We start from the raw sequence: 13,969 nt of genomic DNA, 5'->3' as shown, positions 1-13,969 counted from the left end.
CCGCACAGTTTGGCTTCAGCTAGCGTCTAGGGCGGCAGCCACTGAAAAGCTGGCGAGAGTCCAGATACATCTTTCCGTTGCTTTGTCTGGTTATCCACCTGATGCAGCAACAATATTTGCACACCTGGAATAGAACAGCGCCGGGGCAGGTAGCGTGATGGACTACAGGCTCTGGGTATTGCAAATCTATTTAATTTGTTAGTTCCTTGTGCATATAAACCATATTTATGCAGCTAGAGGCTAAAATGTTCATAAGCGTCCAGTTCCAGTTGAGTGTCTTTCGCTCCAAAGTGCTTCAGGCTCGATTTTGCGTTTGTTTGACCAGATCTGGTAACCGCTACCGTTATCTCTAGCGGTACTAAAATCGTTACAGTTGGAGACTGCTGGGACAACGCAGCGCCCAGCTTGATTTCGAGGTACATTTGCACTGGACACAGGTACCAGAATCCATCCCACAGTTAACAATGCTGACTGCATTGCTGGCGGGAGCATGTCGTGGTGCTGGAAGGCTGCCTTACTCGGGAATGTGTTATAGTGTCTGGGCCAGACTGAGACCTGTGGGGCTCCGGTACACCCTGAGCCTACGTCTGCCGCAGCCGCATAGGCTTACGGCGTGATACGCGGCGGTAAACCCAGGTACGCGGATGATGAGCGAAGTTCGCCCCAGACTCGACTGCATTTCATAACAGCTATAGGCGTCAGAACGGCAGCGTTCTGAGCGGCTTGTTAGAAAATGCAGCGTTGGTTATGGTGCATAGAATGAAAGGAATAAATCGGATGACCCTTATCCGCCTCTCACTGTTCGATGGTTTTCCGTGGTTATGAGCACAGCCGGGGCTGTTCGTGGGTGGAATTCTGAAGATGAAATGAAATCCAGCCACTTTAGATGCAATTCAACAGCCGATGCAACGCTATCACAATTTTTCCAACACCATCCAGTTCACTTTATCTTTGCAAGCATGGTCTGTTGCGTAATCTATATCACTTATCATCATCGCATATTCTATTGCAAAATGCTTATCACTTTTTGACCCGCTCTATCACAGTAAGCCAGATATATCATGGTTGCCACAAACTAACAATTTAAATCGATATTGGGTCACTCAGCACGCTCCAAACAATTTGTTCCGGCCCGGGATTTGGGTCCAGTGGATTCTTAATCCGTGCTTATTTAGACTTCCTGGTTCAATCCGGTCCAATCCACTAAGAAAAAATTACCACTGAGCTTCCCCCAATTGCGAGGAACTTAATTCAAACCGTACCTGGCGTGTAAGGACCATTTCGGGCCTAGGAAAGAGGGGGAAGCAAGGTAAGAAGGAGGATGATGCCACGATAGGATGACCTCTAACACAGACTCCGGGTAGTACCTTTTTATTGTGTTAAGTCCTGCTGTATTGTAAACAACGCAAGCCCGTTTGCACTGTGTACAGACGACGGGATTAATCGGAATGTGAGGGGACCAGGCTTTTGAAACAATTGGAATGGCGAACGCTCGCTGCAGCGGGCCTAACCGCGGTGCATTGGCCCTCAGCCGAACGGACCGGAAAGTTAAGCTAAGCCACGTCATTGCCGGTCTGATTCGGTGGAGCGGGTGTCGGTCAGCTGTCTGACATTGACCCGTGCCTGACCTCCCACGTGTTTGACCTTGACCTCGACGCAGGTTCAGTGAAGCCTGCATCAGTCACGTGACCTAACTGAACACCGCCACAGCGGCCATGCAACCAGCCTGGACACCGCCTGTCGTGTCAGGTGACCTATCCGTGACCTGCTACGTGACTGACCTTAAGCTCGTCCTCGATGCGGGTCTGGTAGAGCATGGGGCGGACGCGGATCCAGAGACGGAACCAGGCCCAGCCGTTGAGCTTCATGTACTTGCGGATAGCTCGCTGTACCACCAGCAGCATGGCCCTGCGGGCGTGGAAGGTCAGGGTCAGGGTCGGGGATGGGGTCGGGGTCACAACTCCAACATTGGCACCTGACCCGAGGTCACGGGTCGCGGCGAGGGGGGGCAGGCTGAGAACATGATAAGCGATGCCAGTCAGACTGTGTCGCCAGGCGCCAAAAGCCTGCTTCGCCAACGCTGCGTATCCCAGCGTCATGAAAATGAACATGTCATGGAAATAAACACGGTGAATTCTGCAGCAAAGCGGCACAAAAATGGCCATTGCGCCTCATGGGAGAGGATGACAATATGGATGAGCAAAAACAATTTGTAGGATGGAGGGGTATCTGCCACTTACCGCTGTTCCTTGAGCTTCTCGTACTCCTTCCGCGACCTGTATCCGCGGATGCAGGCTTGCATCCAGGAGAAGATCTGGTTGAGCTTGTCATCGCGCAGCTCTTCCAGGTCTCCCAGAACACCAGCGCGGAAGAAGACCTGTTCGCAGTCGCCATGCTGTCATTGTCGCCATCCTCATCAGTTACAAACATAACAATGCTAACGTGCGTTTCTTGCATTGCGTGTCTGGTCTTCTGCTTTATTTCTTTCGCCGTCTTTGGAGACCTGCGATTGTGTCTGAGTGGTGTTTTACAAGAACTGAGCACTGTACCTTGCACATCGTGCCTACCATGGAGAGCCAAAAGGCTGCTAGAAGTAAAAAAGAAGCTGAAATGGCGATGGACTCAATTACTTTTCATGAAACAAGCTTGAAGATTTGGATGGGGACCGGTAACATGATTCCTTCGCGACATTTCATGCTTTATGTTCACATCGCCGGTCATAAAACGCCAACAATACCCGGCAGTCCAAACACTTTGTTCATGAAGCAAATCACAAGTCGTGGATGGAAAGAGACGGCAAAGGGATCCGTAGTTTTAACTATACCTTTACGCAAATTATACCTTTACGCAAATGTCAACGCCGCAAAACACAAATATCCAGGCGATAAACATGATATTTGATTATGCCTCTAGACTATACAGCTTGTTACCCAAGTCTCAGATGCATACGCATCGCGATTGGCAAAAGCAGAATAAGCTGAGCAAAAGCTTTCATGGCACCGCCGGCTATTTTCCCTAGGATTGTGACTTATCATTTACCTGCACTAGACATTCTTATTTCGAGCAAAGCGAGTGAGCTGACATCGAGCCGTCGCCGCAGTGTCCGGTTAGAGACAGCAGCATGCATGCGGCCGTCACCCGCTGTTAGCTGACATTCCAGACATGCCTTGGTGAGCCCCATTCTGAACTTGTCCTGGTCCAGCTCCAGCACTTCCAGACACTTTTGCGTGGCGTCGCGGTCCTCCTTGTACGGCTTCATCTCATCCACAGCCAGGATAACGTAACTAAGCGGGAGATCATGCCGGTCAGGCTCGCTGCGTTCATCACACTGAACCCGAAGGGGAAGGAGTAGCTCCGCGTAACGCGTCAACCTCGCACCAGCCTCTTCATCGTGCATGGCCACCCATGTGGGCAAGGCCGAGTTGCGGAGGTCTGGAGGTCTGTTGACGGGTTACGTCGAGTCTGCTCCGATTAGTCTGTGCCGTTGTTGGCGCAGATCACGAGGAGACATTCGCCAACGCCGACGGACGATTGATGGGGTGCTATCGGGTGTGGGGAGCGGGTGTTGTCAAGTGTGGGGTGCGGTTGCTGCTGGGTGCAGGGCGCAGGTACTCTGCGGGTCGGGGTCACACGGGGTCGGGGGCACGCAGACGACACGCTGGGGGTCTACAGCATTCCCGGGAAACGTTCTCGTCCCGTCGGCGGTTGCGCTGCTCCCAGCGTCGTCCTGGAAAAGACATGCTCAGTCCCTTGTGGATGCAGAGCGAGAGGCTCCTCCCTGGAACCTCTCCACTCGCATGCTTGCACGCTTATCTGCTACCACCGCTCTGTGACGAGGCGGTTCCTGGACACAGGGCAGACACGGATGCAGGTTGACGCCTCCTTGTCCTGGAGCCACGGGTGGCCATGCCGGGTGCGGGCGGGCGGGGCGGGGCGGGGGGCGAGGTACCTTGGTGAGACCCAGGCGGAACTTATCCTCGTCCAGCTCCACCACTTTGAGGCACGTCGCACAGGCGTCCCGGTCATCCTTGACCTTGTTCATCTCCTGCGGCGCCAGGATGACGTAGCTTTCGGAGGGGCGAGAGGGAGTCAGTGCGCTGCTGCAGTGGCGGCCATTGGATGGGGGGGGGGGGGGGGCAGCTGCATGTAGACAAGCGGGAGTCAGTGCTCTGCTACAGGGGCGGGCCCCGGGCGGGGAGCGGCTCACGCGCGGGCGGGAGGGAGTCAGTGCGCTGCTACAGGGCCCCGGGCGGGGAGCGGCTCACGCGCGGGCGGGAGGGAGTCAGTGCGCTGCTACAGTGACGGCCCCCAGCGACCAGCAGCCCACGCATGGATGAGTCGTGACGACACCTTTGATATCAAGCCAGCATCTTTGACGAGTCGAGTCGGTACCTTTGATGAGTCGAGTCGGCACCTTCAAAAGTGTCGGTTCGCAAAAGAGTGCATTTATTTAGCTAATCAGGTTTCGATCAACTATCCCTGCGTAGCTAGAAAATCATTGTGTAGTCATCTTGGTAAGTTCCGCACTTGAAAGCTGGTGACTGAGAGCAAGTTCGTGACTGAAAGCGTGGTTAAGTCTGCGAGGTTCGGAGAGCTCAACAGAACGGAAAAGAACATCCTATGCCGTGATTTTGCGGGCTTCTGAATCGGTCAGTGCTCCAGAAGCTGTGCGTTACGCTCGATATCATGGTGGAAACAATTTCATATGTGTAGATGAGTAAATCGACGCTGACGTGGACAATTCTCTGAAAAATAGCGGATCTCACATTAGCTTTTAGGGAGCCTTTATCGCCCGTTGATTTATTATATATATATATATATATATATATATATATATATATATATATATATATATATAAGCTTTTGATATGCTCACCGGTGGCGGAAGTCGTGGTACACCAGCCTGTTGGGGAATCCCTTGCGGCAGATACGGATACCCTCCAGCACGCCGTTACACGTCAGTTGGTGCATCACCAGGTGCGAGTCGATGACACCTGGCGGCGGCGGCGGTAAGCTTAGCTACTTTGGCAGCGTGCGCAACCCAGTGGTGCTCACACATTTGCACTTCACGGGCTGGAAACGCGATCTAACTTACTGAAGTTGATTCATTCGGAATGAATGTATGTTCATGCGAAGCACACAAGGTTCTAATGTTGACAGCCGCCATGACGCAGCGCCTTATGAACAATTGGCGAAAGCATGGGAGTGAGGACATTTATCTTGAGTCAGTGTTCCTGAGATTCGTCAGTGAATATGAATTAACTTACCGTTGTCCGCATTGGTTTAATTGCCTTTCAAAGGGAGTTGCTTGAGCGAATCTTGAGCACAGCGAAAGACAGCCGTCAATTTTAAATGTTAAGCTCACATGTTTTAATTTGACTATGTAGAAGCACTGCTTGCTATGAAAAGACAGCTGGAGCCTACAAGCGTTGATATTTATGACTAAACCCCAGTCAAATCACGGCGAAAGGGCGGACTTTTGTTTGCTAGCATCTGCTAATTTATCCGCGGAGTTAGCAGTCAGGCCAAACGTGTGAGGACATGCGAACCATGCTGACCGGCTGCGCTTCTCCAGGCACGCGGATCTGCGAGCTCTCCAGACAAGAAGCTCTTTGAGCTCTCTTACCGGGAGATTTGGTCTCGTTAGGGATGATGCAACGGATAAAGTTGGGAGACGTGGCCCGCAGAGTCACCATCAGGTTATTCAGTTGCTCCTGAGGTCGAGGGTGGGCGTTAGGGGCACACCAGATCAACTCAGGTGCCGCAGGCAGGAGTGCTCAGCAGGCAAGGGCACTCGGCAGGCAGGCGGGTGTCCGGCACTTCCTCTGCCGGAGCTGTGCAGGGCACTCGCAAGCGAAACAGCAAGGCCTTCGTGGGTACCCCGTATGCCAGGGCGGCGTGGGGCGAACACCCAAAACACACGGGCTGTCGGAGGGCTTGCAGCATGGTGGAGCCAGGCGAGGCACACAGGAGAAGCAAACCGGCAGTCGGGGACACTCCTGCGTTGCGGGTCTGAAAGCAGACCCTGGTCGTGGGTCTGAATGCGTTCCTGGGCTCTCCCGCTTGTTGGAGGGAGAAGCCAGATTACGCGTCAGTGCAAGCTGAAGGGTCGAGGTTGCGGAGATCGCCACACCTCCGCCGACTGGAGGTTCACACGGCACGCCGACCAACCGGGTCAGGGGTCAGGCCCGTGCCAAACTGGGCAATGCAAGGAAGCCAACAGCTCTCAGCGCAGGGGAGCCTCAGCGGAAGGCACGGCAGGCAGCTGGAACCGAGTGGTATTCCGGCGCAGGCAGAAACAGATAGCACGCCCCATTGATCATCCGCAGCTCCAGCACAGCCTGGATTGCGGCGCGCTGCGCAGCCGTCGGGCGCCAGGAGGCCTCGCCCTGGTTCGGGCGGCTCACACGGGGCGAGGCAGGCAGCCGGGCCAACGGCCATGCCAAATGCTCCGCAGCCGCAAAGGCCCGGCAATACACACGCACGCAAGAGGGCCTTAACTGCGGGAGAGAGGGGAGAGGCGGGGACACACGACTCCCGCCGGCCGGCGGAGCGGGAGGGGGGGGGGGGGGGGGAGGGGAAGGCACACGTCTCAGACCGGCGGTCTGCCGAGTCGGGTGGGGATCCCCGGGCACAGCCTCCGGACCGATCCCCCGGACCGACCGCCTGAGGCGAGCGAGCGACACGCTGTGAGGGGAGGACCGCTTACCCGCCGACTTGGTCTCGTTCGGGATGATACAGCGGATGAAATGCGGGGAGGTGGCGTGCAGGGTGGCCATGAGGCCGTTCAGCTGCTCCTAGAACACGGCAGCGGGAACGCTAGAGACGGCCGGCGTCCGTGGCGCTTCACTGCAGGGGGGGGGGGGGGGCATTCCAGGAGGTACCGCGGCACCACAGCATGCACTTGGGTGGGGGAAGGGCAGGCGGGCGAGGCTTTCATCACGAGCAGCTACCGAAGACATTCGAGGGGGGGGGGATGACGGAGCTTACACCTCCAAAGTGGCCCCAAAAGCTTGGCTGCACAACTTTTTAGTGATCAGTCTCGAACATGAGACCACGCACAAGTTTGGAAGCTTCCACCTGGGCCCGCAGTAGAGGCGTATCCTCGGGTGGGGGGAATGGGGGGGGGGGGTCACCAGGGTGACGGGTTTGAGAGGTGGTACACACGTCAGATCCGGGCACATCTACGGGGAGCTCATCACGCTGGCCATCGGTCACCGGTGGGGGCGGGGCTCCATGCGAGTGGGGTAACAAGAAACGTCGGGTCCATCCAGGCAGCGGCGGTGACGCTGTCGAAGAGAGCTGATGCACAAAGAAGGGAGTTCACGGGTAGCGGGGGCACAACGAGCAAGACGACGGCATATACGGGCACCGGGCTCGAGCAAAATCTGCGTGCGTGCTCCGCACGTCAGGAAGATGTCGGACGCATCCACAAACTGCATGTCGATGCAGGGTCACCACAATCGGAGAAGGGCGAGCAACAGCTGGACGCGTTTTCGCCGCATCGGGAAAACTCGGACTGCACGCAGGTCGTATACGGGGCACCGGTTGCATGTCGAGTGGAGGGACAAGCGATACCTGCGTGTGTCTTCAGCGCATTGGGAACATATTGACGAGCAAAGTGGGGGTTTCACGAAGCCGTTGCACCAGGTGTGTCGCCACCTAATGGTGGATAGAAGGTGGCGTCAGATGGAGCTGTGGAGAGCTTGTCAGGTGAAAGTGCTGCAGCGGGTGGGGACTTCTCGCGGATGGCATGGGTTGAAATATGTGATGTAATTGGTCATCGAAACTTTCCACATTGCACTCTGGCCAGTGCCAGTTTATGACCTCATCAGTCGACGTCAATGGAAACAGCCGGTGTTTTAGTTTCAAACTTATCTGAAGTTTAGAACTGTACTGACTGTTGAAAAGTGTCAACTCATCTCTAAATGTTGTTGATATTCGACGTTTCCAATGACAATGAACCATCTTTGCCTCGCCGTAAGTGCACTCATGCTAATTACCATAGTAACAGGAAATTCGGTAACACTTCGAATCTGCAAAAACAGTCCTATACTTATGTCTCAAGGTACACCTCCATATCTACGTGGCCATGGCTCCAGAAACGTAGATCCCTAAATATAGAGAACCACGGTATATAAAAGATGAGAGAATGCAACGCAGCAGGGCGCTATCAGCGGGGACTTCATGTGTGCACTGAAGGGTAGCACCGGCCGGCGCCGCTGAATATTTACCCTGTACATGGCCGAGACAGTCTGGAATGCCGAGCCCTTCGTGCGTTTGGCTCCTGCGGCGACAGAGGCAGCGCGTCAGTTGTGTGCCGAGAGCAGCTGGACAACCCTACACGGTTGAGACCACGGAAGAGACCGTGCATTTCCTCACTGTAGGCTCGCTGAGTTGTTGCTCAACAGCTCACTGTAACTCAGTGAATTGTAAGGTTGTCAATTACAGCATAGAACGGCTCTTGACTATCACGACAGCTAAAACTCAAGTTTATCACCGAAAAGTACACATGAGCCGAAGAACTGTGAGTGTATGAGAACTCACTCCGCAGCATCATACGCTCTGACATCATCACACTTTTTCTGGTAATTCACTACATGAACAGTGATCTGAAATAACGGTCTGCGACTGGGGGCGACACCTGAACGGGTGATAGCTCTCACCCTTGCCACCGGCGCTCGCCTCTTCCTTGGGGCCTGACTGGCCCGGATGGTCGGCGAAGAGGTCCACCAGCAGGTTGTTCTTGCCCCCTCTTGAACTGGTCCACCACGGTGCGTTCAGCGGGTCCTTGTTCTTTTCCAGCCAGCCAGTCAGGTGTAGTTGACCTGCGGGTGGCGTCGGTGCCAATGTCGCAGGCTGGCCAGATGTGGAGTGGGCCCAGTTTTGAGTGGGGTGTCAAGCTGTTGTCACACCTGAGCTTGACCACAGCTGGGTTGACCCTGCTTCCGAAACCCATTCCCTTTTGTCCTGAATTGGATTAGGATTCGGCACTGTTGGGTGCTTACATGAATCAAATGTTGTAAGTTCATAAACTGCTTTCGCGTAGCTTGCGACGGAATTGGAAGGGAATCGACAACGCCTCTGAAATACAACGATTCAGGAAATGGCTCAACCCACACTATTTCGGGTGTTGACATTGGTCGAATTGACACCACACAAGGTGAACCACCTAACTGGCATGTTTTATTAGTTGTGGCATGAAAATGTAAACTATCTTCTTAGTAAGCGAGGGTCCAGGGGCAAGGATGGCAGACTGGAGGTGTCAGCGCCACAAGTTATCACACTTTAGAAGCCAGGGGAGGTTTTCCCTTTTACTCTGAACTTGCCCATGTTCTCAGGTTGTCCTAAATACGCTATTGCTGCTCATATACCAAGGCATGCACTGTTTTATATCGGTAAGCAGATCAATTGTTGCTGCTATCTATAGGCACGTGACAGCAACTCTGCGCTGCCCCAAATATTACAATAAGTCAAAAGTTGAAGACTGTTTGTGTGTGTGCACGTACCTTATACAACACATGTCTGCATGGCCTCCTCCCTCTCTCCCTCTCTCCCTCTTCTCTCTCTCTCTCTCTCTCTCTCTCTCTCTCTTTCTCTCTCTCTCTCTCTCTCTCTCTCTCTCTCTCTCTCTCGCCCTTCCTCTCTCCCTTCTCTCTCGCTCTCTCTCCCTCTCTCTCTCTCTCTCTCTCTCTCTTTCTCTCTCTCTCCCTCCCTCTCTCTCTCCCTCTCTCTCACCGTGCCGGCATAGTGGACGATGGCGAAGTGAGACTCGGTCTGCCCCGGCTTGGGCGGCTTGGGCTTCACGAACAGCGGGCACTTGCCCAGGTGGTTGGTCTTCAGCTTCTCCTCGAATGTCTTGTCGGAGGCCTTCGGGAACATGCTCTCTTCCTCGAGAATGGAGAGCACTCCCATTGGCTGCGCGGCGGAGGACAGGTCAGCGCGGGTCACGTGCACTGTACGGGGACGGAAGGGTCAGAGCAGGTCACCAGTGCTGCACCGGGGAGAACGGGGTCAGCAAAAGTTGCATGGCGATAATTGTATGCGCTGACTTATTGAGGGAGTGGGTGGGTCTAACATGGATCGAGTACCGTGAGCGATGATTGTGACATAGCAAAAACGCTTCGTGAAATGATTTCAAACACGCATGTATGAGTTAAGCTCACCAGTGAGAAATAAGCTCTATTAAAAAAGATCCCACGGGATGTATTTCATGTATCTTTTTTCTTCAGAAATCAATCACTCAACATGGTGCGATCCCCTTCAAAAGCTTCTTGGGTCGAGCCTACTTTAATCACCAGCCAACTCGCATTTATGATGTTCAGTGGCACAAGAGTATGGCACAAGTATGACAGCTATGCGTCCGTCTCCTCGGCTTTCACCATCAGGTGTTACCTTCTCCATGAGGTCGATGCACGCCTGCAAGTCCATGCCGAAGTCCATGAACACCCAGTTAATTTCCTCTCGCTTGTACTCCTCCTGCTCCAGCACGAACATGGGTGGTTGAAGAACTGCTGCAGCTTCTCGTTGGTGAAGTTGATGCACATCTGCTCAAAGCTGTTGAACTGAAACAGGGCAGGGCATGTGCTGGAAAACGGCATGTGCTGGCTAGACATTCACAATGGCCACGTCTCTGAGCTCTCTATAACAGTTCAGATAATCCAGCTTTGTTTGCTTGCGTTTCTTTTAAGAAGAAAAACACCTGGAATGAATCCAAGCTATTTTTGCAAAAGACTTCCGTTGAGCTCAGTTTCCTAAGCCGACAGTCGGGCTCTGGTGGTATATGCATGTAAGCTAATATTTTTCTGACGTGATGAGACCCAGACGCTGATATGTTTGTGACGTAATGTGACCTGGACGCTTACATGCTTCTGACGTGATGTCACCCAGACGCTTACATGTTTCTGACGTGATGTGACCCAGACGCTTACATGCTTCTGACGTGATGTGACCCGGAAGCTTACATGCTTCTGACGTGATGTGACCCGGAAGCTTACATGCTTCTGACGTGATGTGACCCAGACGCTGTTTTTGACGTGATGTGACCCAGACGCTTACATGCTTCTGACGTGATGTGACCCAGACGCTTACATGCTTCTGACGTGATGTGACCCGGAAGCTTACATGCTTCTGACGTGATGTGACCCAGACGCTGATATGTTTTTGACGTGATGTGACCCAGACGCTTACATGCTTCTGACGTGATGTGACCCGGAAGCTTACATGCTTCTGACGTGATGTGACCCAGACGCTGATATGTTTTTGACGTGATGTCCCAGACGCTGATATGTTTTTGACGTGATGTGACCCGGACGCTTACACGCTTCTGACGTGATGTGACCCAGACGCTAATGTGCTTATGATGTAGCCAAGCATGCTGGTAGGCAGCAGACAAAGTATACGCATCTTTGTTACACTGGCTGGAATGCCCATGATATCCCACTTCTTAGTTCATATTTCTTCTCGGGCTCAATTATCCTCATGATCAGTTCCGCATCCTCAAATACACAACCTCAGCGGCCCCACGCAACTGCACGTACATCAAAGATCTCGAATCCAAAGATGTCGAGCACGCCGATGAAGGAGGCTCTCTTCTGCTTGGTGTCCAGCGTGACGTTCACCTTCTTCACCAACCACTTGAAGAGGCGATCGTACATATTCTTGGCCAGCGCGCCCACCGAGTAGTAGACCTGAAACGGTCGGAGAGAGTTGATCCATATGCAGGTATAACCTTAGGAGCAGTGTGACCGGGGAGCTGGATTCTAACTGTCGGCCACGTTAACCGGCTCGTTATATTCACACCTTTTGGTTGTGTGACAGGCATGAAACCCATGCCGTTTGGTTGGGCAGCAGACATCTGCCCGATATCAACCAATAAGTGTTTTTAAAACAAAGCCACCAGGACCGTAACCTTCAGCAGATCTTTCTTTCTCGTTGATTCTTAACCTGGTCTTCGCGACGGAACGGTTCATGTTTTTAAGTGCGATATTGCTGCAAAGAGCTCTTTCTGATAACACTGGCCAATAGAATCGATCTATGTTTTGTACACCTGCAATATCGGCAAGCATTGCCAACCAGGGTTACATCATGTTCACGTCCGATTTGGCCATCATTCGTGTGTGTTTAGCCGCGCCTGGAGGGCCGGTCGGCCTCACCGAAGCGGCTTCACGACTCACCTGGTCCTTGTTACCAGCGTCACGACCCACCTGGTCCTTGTTGCGACCCTGGTTGACGAACTCGTTGCCGACCTTGATCCTCGGCTTCAGCAGGTTCTTGTACAGCTCCGGGCCGTCGACGCCGAGCAGCTTGCTAACCCTCTCACCCTCCTGGAGGTCAGGTCAGCACGGGGTCAGACTGATCTCGAGCTGATCGTGCTCCCGGATGTCAGCGCAGTGCGGGACGAATCAGCTCGCAGTCCACATCAGGCTCCATACAGCTCGGGTGCTCCACGACACAAGGCGACCTGGCTCAGCTGCCCGCCATCTGTGGGGGAGGGGGGGGGGAGGACACGCCGGGGGTGTACCATACAACGGCGAGGTTGCTCACTGTACAGAACAGCATCCGACGCGTGATGTCACCAAACGTGCCGCACGGACCTGGTCACAAAACAGCGGAACACGCGGACAGCGCTTCTTCAACATCTTCCGCTCACGCAGACGAAGTTAGCGCTTTATCGGTTTTGTTCGGAATCACTCAACTTCCGACGGCATTCATGTTGCTGTAGTTTGATGGTGTAACTGTTTTTGGTACGCGACATCCAAGTCCAGCAAAAAAGGCCAATGGAAATCTGATTCACTTCCAAGCATCTTTGCCGCTGAATTTATGAATGAAGACGTAACCTCTGGGCGGCATTGACGCTTCATCTCATATAGTTATCTCTGTCTATCACGTTTTGTATATTTTGGCTGCATCAGTTAGCATTCACATGGATAAGAATGACCATAGTTGTGATAAGTGATAACGTTATACGTCATAACAACGGGGTAACATGATACGTGATAACCCCCTTTATTTGAGTCATTCAACCGCTGGCATCCATTAGCCATGGTTTTGTGCTATGTCTGATCTAAAAATAAGACTTAAGTGGCATAACGGAATTGGCATGCTTGGCTTCATGACCTATTGATTTTAATGATCATAAAAAGGTAGGCCTGTTCTTGGCCGTGGTGCATTCTGCACTGTGTTTGAAATTTTCATATTTTTTGTGCAGATTGACCAGCTGCCCTTTTTGTTCTCGGCTTGCTGCTTCCCCTTCATTCGACTTGATGTTGTCTTATACTTCCCAATACCTCATTGCGGCTGTTAACTATGGCGTCCTGTTGACTTTCAACGTAAAGAGGGCGCTCAGGCCCAAAGCTGTACCGGGTGGTATGCTCATGAGGGAGAGGCACACTGGGGTCATGCAGGGTCACATGTAATACGCGATGGACTTTGCCACCTTTGGTGACAGAGTCCAGCGGAGGTGTGGGTCAAACAGGGAGCAGTCTCAAACGCTGGGGATTCACATGCGGTTCTCCGTGTAAGTGCCGTGGAGAGGCGCAAGCGCCAGCGACGTTTGTGTCCAGCCTTATTCTGGGCGATCTGGGATCGTGCGGCGTGACATTCGGGGTGGGGTAGGGGTCACCCGTCTTACCCCGCCGTTGGGGGTTACATGACGTCTCGTGCGGGCAGGGGACACACCAGTGCCGTCCCCGTACGTGGGACTGCGGCTGCATCTCGTGCACAACACGGGATGGGGACCAGCGGGTACTTCCGCCACGGTTCCCGTTCTGAGAGACTGTGACGAACGTCACGCTCGTCGACCACCAAGGCATTCAGGCAGGCGCACTGAGCTGGTGGTGGTTCGGGGGGGGGGGGGGGTAAGAGACAGCAGGGGTTGTCATGCCCACTCACATGGGCCGATGTTTGGCCTCGCCCGATGCATGCGGGGTTTTACATGCAGCCGATCGAGTGAACGGTGTCAAACTCA

The 13,969-nt window shown here is 53.4% G+C and overlaps 1 protein-coding gene across 1 annotated transcript in view; it reads right to left on the bottom strand.

Moving 5' to 3' along the window:
- The window catches only part of LOC119095321 (myosin heavy chain, muscle-like), a 30,434-nt gene extending 18,113 nt beyond the window's left edge, over positions 1 to 12,321 (bottom strand). Inside the window, 12 exon segments of the mRNA XM_037218177.1 lie at positions 1,782 to 1,908; positions 2,241 to 2,377; positions 3,950 to 4,067; positions 4,877 to 4,994; positions 5,627 to 5,714; positions 8,235 to 8,287; positions 8,667 to 8,819; positions 9,729 to 9,918; positions 10,396 to 10,499; positions 10,502 to 10,565; positions 11,541 to 11,690; positions 12,207 to 12,321. Coding sequence (XP_037074072.1) covers positions 1,782 to 1,908; positions 2,241 to 2,377; positions 3,950 to 4,067; positions 4,877 to 4,994; positions 5,627 to 5,714; positions 8,235 to 8,287; positions 8,667 to 8,819; positions 9,729 to 9,918; positions 10,396 to 10,499; positions 10,502 to 10,565; positions 11,541 to 11,657 — 1,269 coding nt within the window. The 5' untranslated portion in view covers positions 11,658 to 11,690; positions 12,207 to 12,321.
- Positions 12,322 to 13,969: the final 1,648 nt, after the last annotated feature.

Source organism: Pollicipes pollicipes, unplaced genomic scaffold (genome assembly GCF_011947565.3).
Source record: "Pollicipes pollicipes isolate AB1234 unplaced genomic scaffold, Ppol_2.1 Scaffold_4219;HRSCAF=4965_pilon_pilon_pilon, whole genome shotgun sequence".
NCBI lineage: Eukaryota > Metazoa > Arthropoda > Thecostraca > Pollicipedomorpha > Pollicipedidae > Pollicipes > Pollicipes pollicipes.
The sequence above is the reverse complement of the archived record's forward strand: the minus strand, read 5'-3'. Positions and strand labels throughout refer to the sequence as shown.